Source organism: Cheilinus undulatus, linkage group 20 (genome assembly GCF_018320785.1).
Source record: "Cheilinus undulatus linkage group 20, ASM1832078v1, whole genome shotgun sequence".
Taxonomy (NCBI): Eukaryota; Metazoa; Chordata; class Actinopteri; order Labriformes; family Labridae; genus Cheilinus; species Cheilinus undulatus.
Genome location: NC_054884.1, coordinates 4,993,351 through 5,015,663, shown reverse-complemented (window position 1 = coordinate 5,015,663; position 22,313 = coordinate 4,993,351). Strand labels below are relative to the sequence as shown.

At 40.0% G+C, this 22,313-nt stretch overlaps 1 protein-coding gene across 2 annotated transcripts in view; it reads right to left on the bottom strand.

Moving 5' to 3' along the window:
- Positions 1 to 3,371: 3,371 nt before the first annotated feature.
- Positions 3,372 to 22,313, bottom strand: part of LOC121528924 (SAP30 binding protein) — a 31,872-nt gene continuing 12,930 nt past the window's right edge. The window contains exons 4-11 of one of the 2 annotated variants that reach the window (XM_041816574.1): positions 21,446 to 21,485; positions 11,630 to 11,718; positions 8,595 to 8,618; positions 7,385 to 7,476; positions 5,282 to 5,394; positions 5,150 to 5,208; positions 4,549 to 4,636; positions 3,372 to 4,141 (exon numbers count right to left, since the gene is read on the bottom strand). In XM_041816574.1, the coding sequence (XP_041672508.1) occupies positions 3,963 to 4,141; positions 4,549 to 4,636; positions 5,150 to 5,208; positions 5,282 to 5,394; positions 7,385 to 7,476; positions 8,595 to 8,618; positions 11,630 to 11,718; positions 21,446 to 21,485 (684 nt within the window). In that variant the 3' untranslated portion in view covers positions 3,372 to 3,962. The remainder of the gene's footprint in view (positions 4,142 to 4,548; positions 4,637 to 5,149; positions 5,209 to 5,281; positions 5,395 to 7,384; positions 7,477 to 8,594; positions 8,619 to 11,629; positions 11,719 to 21,445; positions 21,486 to 22,313) is intronic. The other variant, XM_041816575.1, reaches the window with a different exon arrangement.

Genomic DNA, 22,313 nt, shown 5'->3' with positions numbered 1-22,313 from the left:
GTAAGAAACAGTGTCAGTCATGAACAAATTTCCACTAAAATTTCTGTGTTTTTTCCTCTAATTCACACAAATTCCCTATAATGTTAAAGAAATTACCAAAACAATCTGTGAAAATGCTTAAACATGTTTTGAAAGTGTAAAAAAAAAAACCCATAAGATTTTCTTCAAACATTCCCCAAATTTTTTCATGACACTTCATCACAATGCCTAAACATTCACATAAAATGTTTCCCCAAATTCCTCCTCATCTCCTGAAATGATCAAGGAAACATTTCCTAAAACTTCTCATCAAATTCCTCAAAATGTACAAATACAAAACCCCAAATTGCATATAAAAACTTGCAAATTTCCCAAAAACATCAAAACAAATTACCGGAAAACTTCATGAATATTATTGAAAATTTCAAAGGACGCCCCCCAAAATTCCCAATTAAATAAAAAATATAGAAACAATTAATTTTTCCAGGTTTCCATGACAGCACCTAAAATTTTAAAGCCCCCTGCTCCAACATACAAATATGTATTTTGTGAATCCCATGCAAAGGCCTGAACATTTCTTAAAAAATTTCCCCAAACATCTAAACAAAGTTCCCAAAACTCCCAAATTCTTAATATGCCCAATATGAAACAGAATTAAAGCAAATTTCCCCCAAATGTTCCAGTCAATTTCTCCAAAAGATACAAACACACCCCAAAAATGTCCATGAAAACACTTTAAATTTTGGTGCTATTTGCTCCAAAATATCTCAAAAGAAATCCCTTAATTTTCCAAGAATATTGTTAAAAAGTGATCCTACATTTTTAATTGAACTCAAAGAAAATCCTCCCTAAATCTATTTTTTTAATCAAATACCCCAAAAATCTTCAAATACCCAAAGCTCCATGAAAAGGATACAAATTACCCAGAATCTTCATGAATATATTTGATAATTTCAAAGAAAACCCCCACAAATTTCAAGTTATGTTCACAAAAATACAAATACATTTTCTAATTTTAAATACATTTCCAAATATCAAACAAATTTCCCAAAAACCCTTGAAAACACCAAAGAAAGAGTTATTTTCTATAAAAACTTCCAATGAAATTCTAAAAAAAAAATCCACCAAATTCCCTAAAATTTCCATGAAAATTCCTCAAAGCTTCAGGGGAAATCGCTCAACATTTCAAACAAACTACTTTAACTTATACTGCACAACAAACCTTATTTTTTTTCTCCTGTGAAGTTCCCCAAAGTCCTGTATTTCTGGCCCGGGTCAGGCCTCGGGTGTTTGGGTACCTGAGTCATTGCTGGAAATGAACCGCTGCTGGACAAACGGACATTCAGGATAATTACCTCTAACATTCTAATAGCAGGAGTTATGACTATGTTGTAGGAAAGCTAAAATTAAATGTCCTCGTATGTACATGCTGGGATTTAGGGGGTTAAACCCAGAGCGGTGCCTCAGACATACGTTAACCTGTTAATGCCGCCCAGATAGAAGTCAGATGTGCAGACTGAGGTGAGAAAGAGCAAAAGTCGCACACACACCTGGAGCACACATGCATTTACTGAAGGAAAACACAGAAAACTGTGGGAGCATGTGTGTGTGTGAGAGCCAGAAAGTTTAGTTAGATTCAGGCCAGTGCCTGCAGTCAGTAGATCTAGGTTGTAATGAAAGAAATGTCTGTTCTTTTCCAAAATAAAGATATAAAGCTTTATTACTCTAAAACAACAGACAGAGAGCTATGAAGTTCGACCCACACCTGAGGGAAAAACAATTTATCATTCACTATGGCTTTGTACTGTCTGCTAAACGCCAGGATGAAACAGCAGATAAACCTCTGCCTCTGACGATGGTTCGGCAAACATTATTTCCCAATGTTGCCAAAAGGGCTGATAATGACTATGACTGGTCAGATTTGTTTTCAGACCTGGCACAGTCACTACAGACTGGAGCTTTGCAAGATGGATCTGCCTGATGACAGACATGGAATCTGGACAACTGGCTTTGCAAGATTAGAGCAATGCACCTAAAAGTGTACTGCCACGTTCACACCCGAAGATGCACACATCATTGCTTTCAGCGTAAACATGGAAGTGTACTTTTAAATGCATTTCTCCCTCATTATGAGAAATGTATGAATGAAAACAAATATTAGTTTTCTCTTGAGTAAAAATGCCTCAAAAGGTGCAGTTTTACTGATCAGTCCTCAATTCAATATAAGTAGTAAAGAGAAGGAGGCTGCAGAGATTGGCGATGCTGATCAATACTGGTCTCAACCCGCTGGGTGTAAACGATTGAATTCCCAACTAATGAGAGCCACTGTCCAAGAGCAATTATAACAACTAAGAATTTCTCTGTCTTTGAAAACTTTAGGAAATATTTGAGCTACTGTAAGACCCAAATTACAACTATAAATCCTGTTACATAGGGGCAGTCCTTTTTTTAAATTAGTATACAGTACTGTGCATAACTTTTAGGCATATTTGGGCCAAAAATGGGGCGTGTAATGGTGAGTAAGCCTGCCCTGAGGGCACAGCAACCCATGTTGTGCTCTGGGTGTCCTTGCATGGAAAATAATCTGTTGAAAAATAAAGAAAAGTCTACACCTTTAGGGCACAGTAAGGGGGATGGATGTGACAATAAGCATGGGGGGGGGGGGCACGGGGCTTTGTCTGTCCTCAAGCTGTCAAAATTAGATTTGCAATTATTGACAAAACCAAGATAAAGCAGTTACTAAGTTGTTTGTACGAATGTTTTTTTGATAAGTAAAGCACATACAGGCTTTTCTTAGGGTTTTATCAGTGAAACAATTCAAATCTACATTGATTTTTGATGGCAGTGTGTCCCTTTTTCTTCTCTCTTGGGTCCTGGAGGGGCTCCGCTTTTCTTAGGTGCATGTAGGGGGGCGCCAAGGAAAAATGGGTGGGAAACACTGGCCTAGGGCACAGACTGGATGGTTAGGAGGTCTGCCACAATCCCTTGGTTGTGCTGTGGATGTACCAAGGGCTGGAAATGGCCCCACAGTAACCAGGAATATCACCAGGGGTGAAAAGACCCTGACAAAAGAGATGCCATCAAGCTTAACCTTGGGTGTCATGTCAACATGTGACACATTGGGCCCCATGATGAATCCTTTGCTTCCTACATGCTTTAAAGTCAAACCCACGACTCTGGAAATGTAAGTGCTAAAATTCTACATTGTACTTCTAATCTCAGCTGTCTTGTTTCCATGGTTGTTGAAAGCTAAAATCAGAAGTGAAACTGAAATAAATCATCTGTCCTGCACTCACCTGGTACCTGCTTTACAGACAGAAGAAGCAACCCTGAACAGTTTGACTTGTTCTATATGTTTGGGAGGCCTTGTAAACATGACAGACTGATGCAAATGAAAAGGAAACATCTGATCCATTTATTCCACTTCCTATCAATACATATGTACAAGTGTAAAAAAATCTAACCTCACCAATGTTTACATATCAGTGGAGAACAAAAAAAGCTGAAAAATGATGGAATCATAGAGCTACGAGTCAGAATGGCTACAGGTGTCATGGAAATACTGAGCCAGAACTGCATAGATAATAAACAGATCAGGTCAGATATCTCCATCCAGTCTGTTTGGGGCCATTTTCCTTTCTAACAATTGTCACTTTTGTTCTGCTTGACTGTGTTGGACATAAATATAAAAAAATAACAGGTGAGATCATGAAGTAGTTAATTTTAAGAGGAGTGAATTTACCAACCAGAGCATTTGGCTTTTGTGACATGCTAAGCTTGGCTTCAGCCACCACTGACCCCCCTAATAATAATTAGTACAGCTATGGATGTAGTAGTGCAGATACAATCCAGACATAAAGGCAGTTTTAAGATAGTCCACGTGTACCAGAGTTCATCTGCAGCTCTTTTAAGAGTGTCCATCACTTCCTTCGTCCTCTCTCCACAATAACAAAGACCATCAACAGCGGGCTGGCTCTGCGTCTTCACTGCTTCGCTTTCTTCAGGATTGTCCCCACTGCAGAGATGACGGTCGTCTTGGTGCCGCTGGCTGTGGTTGTCACAGAGACGACGGCAGGCAGGGTTGCAGTGGTGGTGATGAGGGTGGGCTGGGCGAGGGTCACGGGGATGGCAGAATCCCACTTGCTTTTCCTCTTCTGAGCCTCTGTTGAACACAGAAGTGTGAAGGGTTTAACGGCTGCACAACTCCAAGCTCTTTCAAAGGCCTGACATGACCTGAGTTAAAGCTACTCAGTCAAGTTTAGACCAGTCACTGTGCAAAGGAGCGATCGTTAAAGTGTTGTTTTTCTCAGGGTTGTCCATCAGTAGACCGAAATGTTATGAACTTGTTTATGACATTCCAAAGATAAAAATATGAGCTTACTTAATTTTAGCCTTGTCAACCTTGTAAATTCATCATCTATCTGTCATACTGAAAGCTTCTTGGCCTGCACATACAGGTTTCTGTCCCCTAAAGGCTCCTTTTAAATATGTTAGGGATTCATATTAGAGCAAGAAACAAGTGTTATGAAGGATATGTAAAGTGGACGTTCAGGTGATGTGGGTGCTTACCTGTGGTGGTGGTGGTGCTGCTGCTGGTGGTGGAGGCTGCTGTGCTGGAGGGGTTGGTGCCCTTCTTTGTTCCTGTGACAAACTCGATCTGTAAAACATAAAGAATATAAGAGGTGCAGATTTTCTATTGTGATATGTGTAACTCTTTTTATCTACAGTGTTTATGAGAAGACAGCAGAATGTTATTCACACAGCCTGTCTGGTTTCATTCTCTCATCAGAATCATCTCACCTTAACTCTACTGAGGCATGCATACCACTGTCTACATTTCCCAGCAGTGAATAACAGAGCAGCTCCTGTAGAGTACATGTCCTTTCAAGTCCAGTTTATAACTGAGGTGCAGCTGTTGAGATCAGACTGCAGCAGCATGTATCACCTCTCAGTGATAATACAAATGGAAACCTCTAAGGATATGTATTTACAAGGAATCAAAGATAAAAACATGAATAAGGGCTGAAACCTGGTGATGTCGATTCCTGCAGAAGTCTGATTAAGATATAAAGTGCACATTAACTACAGCTGGTGGAGACTTGCCTCTGACGCAGACAGAGAGGAGAGCTGACTCCTAAATAATCCTCCTTTTTGTTATTGTTGGACTCACCTTTGTCCGCTCCTTCTTGGCTTTCTCCAGTTTGTCCATCTCCACCTTCTGAGCTTTGGCTGAAAGAAGAAGATGCATCACTGTCAGGTGCTATCTAATCACAAAGAGCTTCGATGAGGAGAATGAGCTTACCCAGAGCTTCATAATACGAGTCTTCTGACCAGCCGTGAGGATCGAACATGTCTTTGGGGTAGTTGGTTCCTAGTTCATCGATACCACAAAACTGAATGAGCTTCTCATAAATGCTGAAAGGAAAAAAAAAAAACTTTAAGGAAACTTCTTGGGAAACACACTGAAAGTTACACAGGATTATTGGAATAAGAAGTTTGAACTATTAGATTCCTATAAATAAAGCCACAAAACTACAGCTGCATCCAGTTAGAGTGAGTCCATCAGAAGTGGTTATTATGGGTTTGTAAAAAATATATGGGAATAGGCTCTGCACAGATACATAATATTGTTAAGCTTAAGACTCTCTTAAGACCAGAAACAACTTTTTTATTACTTTTGCATTGTTTTCAAACAATAAACTTTGAATGCAACTCTGCAGCTGTGCTGTGTGTGGATCCTGTCAGATCAGCTAAACTGATCTTATTATTTATTATTACTACCACTATTATCATAATTTTTCTCTGCATAAAACTCCTCATACTAATGACCATAACACTCTAATGTCACAACAGCTGTACTTCTGAAAATCTTTGCTATAGGCCTCAGGTAGTCTGAATTGCTGTCTTAACTGTCTTCCTTGAATTTTTTTTTTCTTATAACTTGTTGTACTGTTATTATATACACATTTTTTGTTACTATATTTCAGTATTACCAGTATATATTAATAGATATCTCATCTCTCACTGTCCCTCATGTACAACTTGAATATCACTTTTCTGCCTTGTCTTATTTCTCACCAGTAAAAAAAAATTAACCTTGGAAACCCAGGAGTAGGGATGGCTACAAGTACTTGGGTGCTCAGGCACTAAAGTACGCATTAGAGATATGATGATACTAAAAATTCAAACCACTACCCATCTTATTCCGGGAGGGTCTACTGTAACTACAAATGTGGGTAGAACTTCTGGTACAGGAACAATAATAGCAAATACACCATTCTTCCAAAGGCTTACTAAAGGGATTTAGCAACATAGTGGTTATTTTGAAAGAAATAAGTATTTGCTGTTGCAAATACTGCTTCATTTTTGTTAAATCAAACATCTAGCCAAAGTTATTATAAGCTGAAAGTTCTAAATTATATTTATTGTAATGCTCAGTACCTGTTGCTCCGTTTGTGGTACTAATAACGTGACAAAGTTAAATATATGTCTTTAATAACCGTGTTTTAAACATGCTGTTCACTGTCTAAATGCCTCGGGATGTGATTCTTTCAGTTTTCGTTTATTGTTAATTCTTCATACATAATCAAACATTTATCAAACTGAAGAGCTGACAACTTGAGTCATGGATAGTCATATCAATATAATCCCCACATTTTAAGAGGGCTTAGTTGGTGAAATAAGAATTTTAGCAACCCCACAAACTAATTAGAGAAATGTTAAAGCTCTGGCTGGGCTTTACATCATATCTGAAGGTGGTGTTCCAACTCCTTTAACAAAACGCGACTATTACTATACAGATACGAAGCTAATAAAGTTAGATAAATACGCTTGTCCAGGTCTGAGGCTACTGTGTATAATTTGATTCAAGATGCTGATGTGTTTTTAGCTCATAAATTGATCCGCCTATGGCTGAAGTGCTCCTTGTGCTTGCTTGTCTGTGCCTCAGCACTGCAACGGTCACAGTGAGTGCTGCAGGTGACAGAGAGGAGAGACAACAATGCCTCCTTCCTTTAATGCATTTTATATCTGTTTGCAATAATACTGAAGCACGGTTATCACTAATGATTAACATGATAATTGAAATATGAACAGCATGATAACCAAGGGGGAATTTCATCACGTTGACTGTTTTCATCTCTAGTACTCATAATAGTAACATTATAGGCGAGATTTTTGGTACTCATTTAGAGGGTAATGGGCGTACTCAAGAACTGTAAATGCCCACCCCCACACAGGAGCTGCTTTTGTGGTTTACCACTGAATAATTTTATTTCTTTGTTGGGAAAATGAATGAGCTTCTGAGTGCAAGCAGAAAATACTACATCTGGCTTGATGTAGTTTGATGAAGCAGCACTCCATGTGTTTGGCTGGCTTGATTGCATACTCCAGCTGAGCTGCATACCTGGGGTTTCTGAATTCTTTCTTTTTCTGTATGTGGCTGTTTGTGTCAAAATCGCCATGGAGCTTCCTCTCGTACAGCTTGTGGATCTTGTCCTGGAACAAAACAAACAAACAAAAAGGTGAGGGATGAGAACAGACTGAAGATCCTCTCTCACTATAAGACTCCTCTGCTTTGACTCAACTTCCTCCTCACTCTGCATTTGGTTGGCAACGCTGTTGGGATTATCAAATAAACATAACCCATATGTGATCCACACATCCTAAAGCAAAGGTCCAGTGAATGGACCTGCTGTATTTTAAGATCCTGATTCCTTTGGGAAATATTTAACATCCAGGTTCAACTGAACCACAAGGAGCTGGCAGGTTTAGTCAAGACAGCAGCAGTGAAAAATGAGGGCTGACGTAAAACAAGATGGAAGAAGGAAAGGCTTGGAAAAGCTCTCAAAACAAAGCCTATTCTGATCCTACACCTATACTGGCTTGAATTCAATCCCTGGCTTGAATGTTGTGTAAATGTTTAAAAAAGACAAAACAAGATAAAATTAATGTTGTTATGTTATCAACACTTCTTGTGCATTTTTATTGAACATCTCAATTCCTGCTAATTGCATCAATTTTTTTGCTTCTTGCATCTTTTACCCCATTGCATTACGGAACACAATGCATTTAAAGTCCCTGTAAAGAGAAAAAAATCTGTATTTTAAGTTCTTCGTATGATTGGCCATTGTGTTATGAACCGCCAGGCCGAATTTCAGTAATGAAAAACATCTCCAATTTTATTAAGCTTTAAAATCACGAAAAATGAGGCAGTAAAATCTGCTCTAGAATGGTGTAGGCAAGTAAATTTATGAGCTGAAGCCACGCCGACTCAGAGAAATAATATCATCTCAGAATTAAAAAAAAAGCTACTACCTGAATGGAGGAATCATCTGTCTGCCATGCTGCTATACTACAAATATCTTTTTTAAGCCATTTCCCGATGTTTCTCTTTAAAATAAAAGTCTTCAATGATGATCAACATTAGAGGCTTTTATTGTGATGGACTTAGCAGGAATAGAACATGTCTATCATTTGACACTACCAAACTTTAGCACTGCAAAGCTAACAAACATGAGGGATTGGATTATGCTGCTTTGAGAGAGACAAAGCCACCATCTGCTTCTTTTAATCACCCAAGACTAAGAACAAGTGAAATATGGATTAAAACACACCTTCAGCAGGTAAGATGTTTGTACCTGCAGAGTAGAGAGACATATTGGGGATTAAATTTACTGTTTTCTGGCACAAATCTTTCTGTTATGACACTTTAAATCATAACACCCCATATGCCACTGTGGCTGATCGATTTGGAAAACTTACCTCATAATGACCAGAAACACAGCATTTAGCTGCATTAACATAAACATAAGGAAACAATAAAATAAGAGAATGAACAAGGAAACAAGGTTCAACAGTGCCTGCCCATTTCTTTGGCAGCTCTGGCTCCTGAAGTACATTCGCCAATCATGCCCCCGAGATATATGTTGCAAAATCCTTATCCCAAAACTTTTGATGCATGAACCAAGCCAACCACCTACCTAAGTATTTATGATTGTAAAACATTTGATTCAATGCAAAAACGGCATTTAAAAACAGAGAAAAGAGGCATATTTCTGTGTACATATTTCTTGATGAGGATGAAGAAACTTTGTGGCCCACAAATTTCATTGTTTAAGAATAAAGCTTTCTGACTATTAGACTGTGGGAGACCAACTGAGGCCACAAGCTTAAGGTTCTCAGGGTCCAATCTCATGGTCTGGGTCTGCCTTTTTTTGGAAGCTTGTCATACAGCAGATAAATTCCAACAAATGGTTAAATCCCATCAATGTTGCCATTTAAACATACACTATTCACATGTGTCTCTGCTCCCCCGTGACCTCAGGGCTGGAATAGGCAGGCTGTTCTGGTTAGGATGAATCATTATTTGTTCATCTGATAGATGGGGAGTGTTTGCCCAGAGGGGATACTTGCTGAGCTGTTCATTTGCTAAGTCAGGTGTGTGTGTCCTGACCTGCCTCAGCTCCACACAGAACAAACCTTACCGCAGTTAAGACGCAGCAAATCCACAGCAGCGAAGGCAGGAAGAGAGCAGTGCTGGTGATACTAAACTGATAGAAGATGACACTGTGTGCTGGTTTAATTACAGGGGTGAGTCAAAGAATTTACGCAGCCACCAGAGTTTATTTCAAACCCCAGAGGGAGGTAGAAAAACGTCTAAATTATTCACTTGGTGGGGAGAGCAGGTTGTTTTGCATCCACACCAAGATGAATGGTCTCAGGATGAGGTATCTCTCAGACCTGAACACTCTGAAGTTCAACTCTAAATCTTGAACTTGTAACTCCAAGTGCTGCCGAGGGGCGAGGGAAAACGGTTTGTCTGCTTATGAAACCACCAGTGACAAGTCAGAAAACTTTTATTACCTGGAAAGAGTTTATCAGACACATAAAACAAACCTGCAGACATGCTTAAACACAAAACACAGGGCACCAGGATACTTTTATCATGCACTCAGAAAACCCACAACCCCCACTGTGCCACAACGCCCTCCCTGCCGGTCTGGTTAGTAGATATATGGATGGGAGCTTGAATGTAATGGCAGTTGCTGTATACTGTTAAATTTAATGTCTGTGTAAGTACAACGCCTATTCCAAAAAAGTTGGGGCGCTGTGTAAAATGTCAAGTACAGCATGCAATCTTACTTATGCAAACATATTTGATTCACAATAGAACAAATTAAACAAGAGACACAAGCTCAGTTTGAATTTGGTGGCAGCACATCTCAAAAAAGTAGGGACAAGGCCATGTTTACCATCCTGTAGCATCCCTTTTTCTTTTAGCAACAGTCTATAAACATCTGGGAAGTGAGGAGACCAGTTCTGGTGTTTTAAGAGAGGAACGTTGTCCCATTCGTGTGTGAAATGTAGGGTTCTAGCTGTTCAACAGTCATGGGTCTTCTTTGCTGGATATTTTGTTTTATGATGCTCCAAACTGACTCCAGACTGCAGGCAGGCCAGTTCAGCATCCGGACTCTTCTACTGTGAAGGCCTGCTGTTGCGATGGATGTGGTATGTGGTTTAGCATCATCTTGCCGAGTTAGTCATGGCCTTCCCTGAAAGAGACATTGTCTGGATGGGAGCATATGTTGCTCTAAAACCTATCTCTACTTTTCAGCATTGATAGTTTCAGATGTGTAAGCTGCCCACACCATAGGCACTAATGCAACCCCATACAATCAGAGATGCAGGCTTTAGAACTGAGCCAGGATAACAAGCTGGATGGTCCAGCTTCTCTGACCACAGAACAGTTTTCCCATCTTTCTTCAGTCCATTTTAAATGAGCTTTGCCCTTTAGAAGACGGCAGTGTTTCTGGATCCCGTTCACATGTGGTTTCTTCTTTGCATGATTCAGCTTCAACTTGCATTTGTGGATGACACGGCCAACTGTGTTGACAGTGATTCCCGGAAGTGTTTCTGAGCCCATGCAGTGATTTCCAGTACAGAACCATGCCAGTTTTTAATGCAATGCCACTTAAGGGCCCAAAGATCATGAGCATTGGCCTTGTTTGCACAGAGATTTCTATAGATTCTCTGAATCTTTTGATGAAGGACACTATGTTTTAAAAAGCTAACACAACTACAATATCTACAAATGGATTCAGCTGAAAGTCATTAGTTAACAGTCATTCTTTACCAAAACGCCAGGACCGCTATGTCTTCACTTGAGAAAAATTGGAAAAAGAGCAGACAGTGCTGGGTTCTGGTCTTAGTCATCTTATCCGAATTTGACTGTTACCATTAATAATTGATGTTTATAGAGTTCTATTTTCTTTAAGTGTTGCCATATTGTAATTTACATCCCACACATCAGGTAGTCGTCTACAGCCTGATTGCTCTGGTGTGTGCTCTAGAGGTAATGTGTGTTGCACTTAGCTAAGTATATTTACAAAACTGCTCATAATGCAGCTGGACTCAGACCCAAGCACAAGATTAAAAAGCCAATTTTCTTCTGCCTTACAAGGATGCTGAGTCAGTCAACTCGGCAGTTATATCTTTTTCGAAGTATTGGTCTGATCTGAGGAGAGCTTCCCAAGTCCAAATCGAACCCATCTCATTTTTCTTGCACCACATAAATGAAGGGAGCTCAAGGAAGGCTTTGATTTAAAGTAATATGATTAAATACTCGTGTAACGGAGGAGGCGTAATCTACCTGTAGCTGGCTGGAGCAGCGTCCTGGGGGCTCGGGGGGAATCCTGATCTCATCAGGTGACATGTTCCTCACCTTCTCGGAGAACAGAGCTGGCAAAAAGACAAAATTATCAAAGATGAGTGCTTACATGTTTTCAGCTGAGCTGCTTTCCCTCTCTGCTCTTTCTTACATGTCATTACAAGCAGAATAGGGATTAACTGAGATAACACTGTTATAAAAACAAAACAAATCTGCTTCAGTGTTGAAACTGAAAGATGAAAAACAAGAGGGAAGGTAGGATATCAATATGAAGTGTGAACAGCTTCAGTTTATACAACAAAGGTTGAGTATGTGTAAAGCTAAAGTTGCTGGTGAATTCCTGAGCATCCTGTTGTTCATCACAGTCCTACGTGTATGCCAGGGGTTTAATAGAACAGTGTGGTATGAGGAGTGCACGTCCCGGGCAGGGTGTGGCTGTTGTTGGGACTTGTAAGGAGAAGGGAGGCTCCCCGACCCTGCCTCCCTCCCTGCCTTTGGACCCATGTCTTGTTTGGCTCTCCCTGCTCGACTTGTCTGCCTCTGCTTTCTCTGACTGCAGGCCAGGCATTCTTCAGTGTCACCTCATATCCAAATCAGACAGAGAGTCGTCAATCTTCCCCTGAATAAATGCTGCGAGCTGTGCGCCGCGTGTGCGCGTGCGAATGCAGGGACTCATCCAGCTGACATTCTGCACAGATCGTCAGCATGTACGAACTTGAATGGACATGAGAAGATAATTTTCTGAAGTGCTGTCTTTTTGCTGAGTCTGGCTGAACACTTTATCTTTTAAAACAGAGGAAAATTTCCACAGTCCTGACATGTTTGAGCATCAGCCGTCCTTAATGGGAAGTGTCTAGAGGAGGGATTTTTTACTGCTAAAAAAGTGTTTTTGTCATTTTTAAGAGACATCAAGTTATTACAGGATAAAGAATCAGTAATTTTTTCAAAGACATGTGACTACCTTTTTTTAAGATCACATATTTTTATAAAGTAGTGCATACTTGATTTGCAAATGACTGAATAAATGGATGTGTTGTCTTTAAGAGCAGCCACAACCATGTAAAAAATCTTAGTTTTTTTCCATTATTCCAGGCTTGACCCCTTAAAAAGAGTGGTTCCAACTAACTGAGGTTGTCTTGTCCTTTATTAACCAGCAACTATATTCCTTGTTTTCACTCTCTTGCTTGGAGTGCTTGTTGGCCTCCTCTGCTCCTCAATTAAATTAAAGTGAGAGTTTTCAGATGGGAGGAGCAGAGCGCACGCTGTGCTTAATAGCCTGAGCTAATCGCCTTCTTGAGTGACACGATATTTGTTGTTTACATCCCTCACGTCAGATAGTGGTTTACAGCCTGGGCACTCTGACGTGCCTTCTGCCATATTTCAATATGGCCTGAATATCATATCATAGTATTTTTTTACTTTCCCAGTAACAGTATTTCAGTTAATCATGGTATTATAAATTATAAAATGATAAATGCATATTCAGGTGCTACAGCCTCCGTATTCCCCTAAAACATACCTGTGATGGCATACTCAGCTCACGTCTGAATATCACAGAATATCACAGAAAAATTATTTTATTGCTCTCTCTGTGTTCACTTCTTTATAACTGCACCCACAGTTATAAATAGTGTCTCTACCCTGCTGAGGTGTGGCAGGCTGCAACTGACTGAAAGCACATTTCCTGATAGGGCTGGGCGATTATGGCAAAAATCAAAATCAGGATTATTTGAACTTTTTTTTTTTTTTTTTTTTTACTGTGATAACAATTAATGAACAATTATAGATGTGTATAATTTCAAAACAAATACCCGACATTTTGTATATTTTGAAGTTAAATCCATCAATCATGTGTACTTTAAGAACCAAATTTATGTGGATAAATCTTTAAAAACGTTGCTCCCTTGTAATAACTTAACTTAGAGGAGTACTGGTTCCAGTTCCCAGGACCTTCTCTGATCCTAAATCAAACTAGTCTTCACCAGAAATTGTGTCACAGTGTTTATTTAGTCTGCTTTATTAGTCCATTATTTATGCTAGCACTGCTGACTCAGTGATTAGGATTTGTGGGTTCATCATGTTTTATATCTGAAAGTTATCAATACTGACTGATGTTTCCCAATTACAGATGAACAGCAGGGGCACACGTGCACATGAGCGGTGAAGAAAACAGATCATACGTAGATATTTAGTGGAGACAACAAGGGATATGTCTGTTCATGTAAAATGTTTTAAAAAGTTTCTCCTCTGCTTAAGAGCTCCGTCTGTGACGCTGCTCTCTGTCTGTTAAAAGAACACAGGGCAGCATTGTAGTGCTGTGCACTGGTATGTTTACTGTAAGTGCAGCATGAAACTGCTCAGACCACCAGTGTTATAAAAATGTGACTTAAGAGGGGCAAATTAGAATATGGCAGAATAGATAAGACTATGGCGATCATGCCCTTGGGTGTGATTGGGAATACCTTTGCTTGTATTTTCTGGTGGGTTGTTGCTGTTTTGATGTTAAACACTTCTGCACCATGAGATATGTTATCCACTGAATAAGTCTCTTCCTGCCTGTGGCAAGGGATGGTTTACAGAAAAGGGTGGTGTCCTGGTTTTAATCAAAGGAATTTTCCTGGGTATGCATTTGGCTCTCTTGCACATCCAAGCTAGAAGACACCAGACTTTGCTAAAGATGTTTAATACAAGTAAGCAATCAGGTATGAAATTGCATTGCAATGTGTTGATAATTTAAACTACAAATATCTCAAAATTACACCTATAGTGAAAGAGAAAAACAGTGTTGTGTTAAAAGTACATTTTAATAAGCAAAAAACAACACAGTGAGTGTTGAAAATGAACTCTACAAGAGAGTTTAAATATCAACACTTTTCAAAGTGTAAATTTAACTCAAACCATGAGAATAAGTATTAAATTTAACACAAATGATTTTGCTTTGTCTTGCCTAAGGACACGCTGTCACGTGACTGTGGCAGCTGGGAATCAAACCTGTGACCCTCTGATTGCACGGAAAACATCTAGTAACCTGCAAAGTTTCAGAAAACAGTTTCATCTTGCAGAGTACCGGTGCATTTAACAATCTTGCATGTTGAAAATATTAATGCCATGACATTGTTCTGTGCATGATGAGGCTCAGTAGCTGCAGTAATGCATGCCATGTCTGTATATTGGCTACAGCATGCCTGTTGACATAAACATTGCCACTTCATAGTGAAGCAATCCCTTCCTATGGGACCGTGCCAGCGCTTAGCTCTAAGGAGTTTGTGTGCAGACAGGACCCTGTTGTATACTGACACACTCTTTCCAGCAGCCCCTCCCTTCTGCATCTTTGCTATTTTTTTTCTCGGTCTACTGACCATGCAGGACCTCAGGTCCACACGTGTGGATTGACTCGCCACCCTGAGCTCTCTTTGCTCTGGAAAATTCATTGCTGATTTGGCTACAGTTTAACTGCTCAGCTAAGTCAAAGGAGGGGCAGGGCGTTGTCTTTGTTGACTAGACTCACAAGTAATGCTAAGCATGTGCAAATGCATGCACACACACATTTTTGACAGCAGAAAGCGAGCAGGTATGCAGTTACATGAGCGTAAACGGTTCCATACGTGTAACTGTATTGTACCACCCTCACTGTAAAAACACAGAAGAGACTGTAGCCTCAAGGCACAAAAAACCTGACAAGGCAAGTCAGATGAGTCACGGCATCAGGTGGTGGTGGTGGTTTCTCACAGTCACACATGCACAAACTGTCACAGACAATTACACATTGTAACTGCAACAGAGGTTTAGCTTTGTGGAAGCCTGCTAATCCACTCCAGACAAAGGGGGATTTAGTTGATTACTCTCTATCCTTTTAAACAAACTCTAATTTAATACCAAACACCAAAATAAACTCTGCAGCCTCCACAGCTGTGTGAAGTTGTGTGAATAAATCACAGCCTGTGTCACAAACGCACCTTTTTTTAAATTCAGCTGAATGTGAGAGTCGCATAACAGGAGCACTGTCAGAAAGTGCATAGAGACACAAAGCAATAAACAGACAGAGGAAAGATTCTGTTCTGCAGGAAAATTACCATCTGTCCTCCCAAACACCAGAGGGCAAGTCTTAATCTGTGCCCTCGGGGTCTTTTTGGATGGACAGACAATGGCAGCCTCTTCAGCGAACAGACAAAGAGCCGTCTTGAGCTTGCTGACATGACGCCTTTTGCCAGACTTACAGTGACATTTACAGACTGGCAAGCAGAGGAATCTAGCTCTTCTGCAGTGAAGTGTTGAGGCTGTGAATCACACTCTGCCAGTACAGTACACTGATGGGGATGATGGAGGCTCAGTGTTGCGCTATTGCCTTTCTTCGCTTTCCCTTGAGACTTCTTTTATGGCTTCAATAAACCAGAGGGGTGGTGTTAATGGAGAAAGCAAATGTGTGGGCAGAAGCCACCAACTCTGTTGGTCCCAAATATGCTGGAGGAAGTCCAAAAGGAAGGATCCTTGTGTTAGTTTGTAAACACAATGGCAAGAACACAAACTGAAGCTGGTCCCCTTGTCAAATCATGAATTAAAGGTCATTAACCACATTTTCTGGTAAGCTGAGTTCAATTTCACCAGCCACACCGAGGCCTGATTACCGCCAGACCTGTTGAATCCAGAAATCCCTCAAATAGAACCTGTCTGACAAAGTAGGCTAAAAGAGCTCCAACACATCATGGCGCCATCTAAAGAAATTCAAGATCAGTTGAAGGACAAAGGCCCCGTCCACACGGAGAGACGAATTCAGAAGTATACTCCAAAGTTTTCCGGCGTTTTATCCACACGGAATCAGCGTTTTAGGAGGCCATACACTCTACTTTTTGATACCGGGTCCCACAGAGAACAAATCTGTAAACGCTTACCGTTTCATCTCTTTGTGGACAACCAACTGCATCTTTCTTGAAAGGACTGTCATACATAGCCCAGCCCAAAACAACAACGGCGAATTAAAGGGTTGTGTTGGTGCTGCAGAAGCTATTGAGCTTATTCTGGCTTTTACAGCAAAATCTGACGCTCCTTTACCACCACCGAGAACAGCATACACTAGATGTTCTTAAATCCACCTCGGAGAACGACAAGAAGAGCAACCAGGAGAAAGTTTGTGTCAGTTTTCTGTAATCTTCGTCTCTCTTTTGGTGCATTTCTGCACTTACAGGCTTGGCATATATACTACGGCGTTTTCAGTCGTTACGTGCTTACACGGACATTTCCTGAAATGATCCCATGTTTACAGAAAACTTTTTCAAAACGAAATGGAAATATATAATGTTTTCGTCTCTATGTGGGCAAGGCCTAAGTCATTGACATCTATCAGTCTGGAAAGGATTACAAAGCCATTTCTAAGGAGTTGGGACTCCAGTGAGAGCCATTATCCACAAATGGAGAAAACTTTTAACAGTGGTGAACCTTCCCATGAGTGGATGGCTTACCAAAATGACTCCAAGAATGCATCGACAACTCATCCAGGAGGTCACAAAAGAATCCAAAACAACAAGTTTTGTTAGGTGTGAGTCCCACTACATCTGGAGTAACATCATACCAACAGCTAAATGTTGGTATGACGGTGGTAGTGTGATGGTCTGGGCCTGTTTTGCTGCCTAAGGACCTGGACCACTTGCTGTAATTGGTGAAACCATGAATTCTGTAACCGGACACGCCAGATGGATTTGTTACACACATCCTGTAAACCTTCCATAGACGGCGTTTGGGAAAGGGCAGAGCCTTTGAAAAAAACTCCGAGGGTGATTGGATGAACGTTCTGTCTGTCACATCTTTACAGGCCAAACAGGGCAACAAAACACGTTGTGTTGCTGCCCCAAACCGAGGTGTGCTGCTACTGAGGAGTAAACTCCATAGAGAACTGCATAGCCTGAACCATGGTGACTGTAGACATGTCAGTACATGACTTTTGTCGTTTTTGAAAAGAAAACAACTCACTGCTTTTCTTTGTTCTTCTTTTGATGAAGAAATGTTGTCAAGTTCTGATAAAACTTAGGCTTTAGCAGCATCCACTCTAATCTCTTCCACCATAATTGCACCGGCCTCTGATAGCTGCTTGCATACAACGCGACTCTGCTGCACCCAAGAATACTGCCCCTCAACATTGATTGGTCCTGTTGCTTTCTGAGTGGGCCCAAACAGTTCAGATGGGAGCTTTGCAAGATGGATTCGCTAGTGAGAAACCAAACTATTAATTCTGCTCCCTTATTTTGACTAAAACAAAAAATACATACATGAAAAAGAGGATTCTTGTAAACCATTTCAAAAAAACTGACACTTGAATTATTGCATAATGTGCATAAAATCTATGCTGCTACAAAAAAACGAATGTACTAAACTGCTATTTTGACAAATTTCAAGTTAAAGAAATATTGCAACTTAAACTAAAGTCTACTTGCTATATAATTGCCGTATAAAACTACAAACAGAACCAGTAATTATCTGAATGCTTTTTGTGTCCTTCCTCAGCGTCGTAAACAAATGTATCAGGTGGCAAACACAAAACGAGAACAGTCTAGACTTGATCTTTCCATTAACTTTCCTATCAGAACTATTTTCTAATGATTTGGCACCATAAAATAAAAGAAAAGAATTTCAGTAATTTATACCAGGATAAAGATTTCTGCAACATGATGCTGTGGCTGTTGTCTACAAATATTGCAAAATCAAACTTAAACCAAATTTCATCTTTCCTTCTTTCACATCAAATAAGTCATCTCTCTTGGAGTTCATTGAGAAATTCTTCAAATCACATTTTCTCTTTAAACTTCATTGGGAAATCATACGTCTTAATTATTTTAATTCAGCTCTACACCCACATTGCAACACATTTTGCTAATATGAGTCAATTTCCACTTTCATATGCAGTCAGATGGGAGCTGTATTACATTATCTGCGCTGTCATGTGAATCCAGCTATGAGCCCACACAAACAAAGAGCAGAGAAGGAACCACAAGCTGATGGTATAACAGACTGGTGTTTGTGATGCCACTCCCTTTATCACTCATATCCTGTCTGCTCTGATGTTTTCTAACACACCTGTACTGGTCAGCCATTACTCACTAACCACTGCCAGCTCCCAAGGTTAAACCTTTATTACCTTCAAACTGGCAGTCAGTGGACAAAGAGGCTTCCATGATACACCTAGGTCTAGCAGGTGATTCATACTTTTACAGCACTAACACACAATAAACACAATTAAAGATAAAGTTTAATTCTTGCAGAAACCTGTAACTGTTTTATTGTACATGTATAAACCTCCAGAGGCAGCTCCTGTTGTGTTAGACTGTCATTAAGACTTAGACCAAATATTATGCCATTCAGATCCTTGGGACTCAGCCTTAAGCTGAGTTTTTCTTTTAGAAAATGGTAAAAATATGAAAAGGTTTCATGTTTTAAAAATTGTTGGAATATCATTCTCCTCAAAACTGCTACCAGGTGCAGAGCTCAGCCATGAATCTGACTCCTTCTCCTAAAATCACTACTGAAAAAAAATTCATTTACCCATCATTCGCACCCGTTTAACTTACTAGCTACAGACACAGATGTGGTAAATGGGCTTGAGCTTGTAAAGCGCTTTTCAACAGTTCAGAAAAACTTTGGTTCAGTATGTACTAGGTTTCAAAGCCACAGTTCAGTATGTTTTTGGTATTGTTATTAAAGTAGACACAAAAAATAATTAATCTTTCTTAAACATGGGAACATGGAAATTTCCTTTGTACACATTTTTACATTTTCAAAAATGAAAAATGTTGAATAGGCTAAATAAATAAAATTAGGAATAATGCTGCAACCTCCTTCCAAAAGGTCATTAATCAAAAAAAAAAAAAAAAAAAAAAAATTAGACAAAACTGAATTCATTTATTTCTATTGATATATCGACATTTTGTCACCCTTTCCTCCAATTTAAAAATTAATAATTTTAACTAAATTATGGACTCTACCCAGTGTAACAAAAGGAGAACAATATGGTCCGACTCTCCTTCAAATAGAACTTGAGAATGTGATAAAATGTCAAAGAAATCACTATATTTTCTTATAAATCCCTGGAGGGAGAAAAAGTGGCCGCTTGTTTAACGTCACTCTAGTAAATGATACAAAAATAAGGATTAAATGCTCCCGTATCAGTCGGTGTCAGGATTTACATTGTAGACGCTGGGTCAGGGTGTCAAACTAGATGCTGATGCAAGTTGTTAAAACTCAGGCCCTGTCCACACGGAGACAAAAACGATATACTGCCGTTTCATTTTGAAAAAGTGTTCTGTAAAGATGGGATCATTTCAGGAAGTATCACGTAAACACGGAACCACCGAAACCACTGAAAACGCTGTAGTGCATGTGCCAAGCCTGTAGGTGGTGCTGAAATGCTGGCACGGAAATGCACCAGAAGAGAGAGAAGAAAATCACAGAAAACTGACACAAACTTTCTTCTAGTTGCCCTTCTGGTTGTTCTCCGCGTTGGATTTAAGAACATATGGTGTGTGCCATAATTGTTTCAAGAAAGATGCGGATAGCCGTCCACACAGCGACGAAACAGTACGTATTTATGCACTCTGGGACCCGTTTTCAAAAAGTATCGTTTACAGTCACCCCAAACGTCATTTCCATATGGATGAAACGCCGATACAACAAAAACTTTTGTGTATACTCATGAAATTGTCTCGGTGTGGACGGGGCCTCAGTTGTGGGGCATCGGAGGCGTGGTTAATCATGTCACACTACAAGAGCGTTTGTCATTCCCAATGCTCATAATTGGGCCGAGGTTGGACGGTGAGCTGTGGGAACGACATGCATCGGGCCAAAATCTGGCTGAATTTGTGTAGTCTGAGCCGGCCTTCAGTCAACCACGCAGGTGATAATGAACACATAAACACAGATGCAGCGGCTGAGACAAGGATGGTTCTGCACTCAGCACAGTTTTTGTAGACTTTGAAGAGCCTTACTGCAAACTCATGTCATGCAGAAAGGCATGCATCATTTGGGCTTGATGGCCAGAGCACCTATGGCTAGCTGAGGTGGATTCTACTTGCTCTGGGCTTTCTAATCTGCCGCAACAGTGAATGAAACTTCAGCTGAGGGAAGAGCCATCAGTGACGAGGACTGTACAGAACTATGCACAGTGGAGGCTTCTCCATTTCTTTAGAACAACTCTGAAAAAAACCATGGTGGTTGGGTTAGGTTACAGTTGAGATCATCAGTAAGGAATATAACGGGACAATTGACGGTAAGACTCAATTTTAATTTGTAACGCAGAGTTTTAATGTGGTGTGTAGGTTAACACTGAAGCACTGGTTAGTTATTTGCTGGGACCATTTGTTGGTGTTTTAAGTGAGGTTAACTGTTGGACTCAACTTCTGCTGTCACGGATTTGGGTCAGGTTCAGACAGAGACGTGTTCTGAGCCCTGCTTTAGCTCAAACACAAAGCTGTACTACAGTGTTGATGCTTTTGTGTTGTATTGCTGTTAATTGCTAGGTTATTAGTCACATGGCTATCTAAATTATATGTCTGGTAGTTGTTTTGATTGGCCAAAATTTTTAAACACTGCTGACCATTTTGACCAAAAAAAAGTCTAGCATAAACCCTGCTATCTAAAATAATAGAGCTCTGCAGCCTAAAAGAAAAAGATTGGTCGAGCTTTGGATACACACATAATACCTTTCAGAGAGATTATTTCATTGTTATTTTAGATCCTTTCAAGGAATTCATTAAAAACTGTTGCCAACCTTATCCCCTAGGAGTGGGTCAAAGGTACGCCTGTTTTTGTACTCACCAACTAGCTCATTGGGGTCCTTTCTTTCTGCTTCTGGAATCTGTAAAAAAAAGAAAAAGAGGGACAAGAGGGGAAGGGTAAAGAAACAGAGATGTGGAGTTTTTAGGTCCCTTTGGTCTGGAAATATATTCATGAACTCATTGTAGAGGATAGTATCTAAATAAGAGCCACTGTTGGATACATAAAAGCCATGCCCCAGCTTAGATATAGTTCAGCACAGTGGACTACCTAACACCTGTAAATCACAGGTGCTGTTCCAACAAACTGCACAGAGAAGAGGCTGCTAGGAGAAAGTAATAGAAACCAGAAGACTAAGTCTTGGCTGTTTTTAGTGAATGCCTGAGCTCAGCCAGAGAAGTCTCACACAGCTTCTAAAATATGTGGCCTGTTGTGCCAGCACTGTGGGCATAACACAGGTTCAGCACAAGGGAACAGTGCTGTTATTCACAGGCATCATGCTGTCACTTAGCAACTGCACAGGAACATCAAAGAATCGTCCTGGAGGAGGACAAATCAAAAAGAGGAGGGGGGAGTGGACAGGCGGACATGAAAAACCAGCAGAGCTCACTAGCAGAAATCCAAACCAAAAAGAAAGGAAAAAAGAAGAGTAGCACCTTCTATTTCAGACAAAAGCAACAAAAACATTACTTACAATAAATTATTACTAAATATCTTACATGTACAGTGTGGTGAAAAAGTGTTTGCCCTTCCCTGATTTCTTATTTATTTGCATATTTGTATCACTTAAATGTTTCAGCTCATCATAAAATGTTAACAATAGACAAAGTTCACCTAAGTAAATAAAAAGTGCAGTTTTTAAATAACCCTTGATGGGTGGATGTGGCGAGTAAGCATGGCTGAGGGGTTG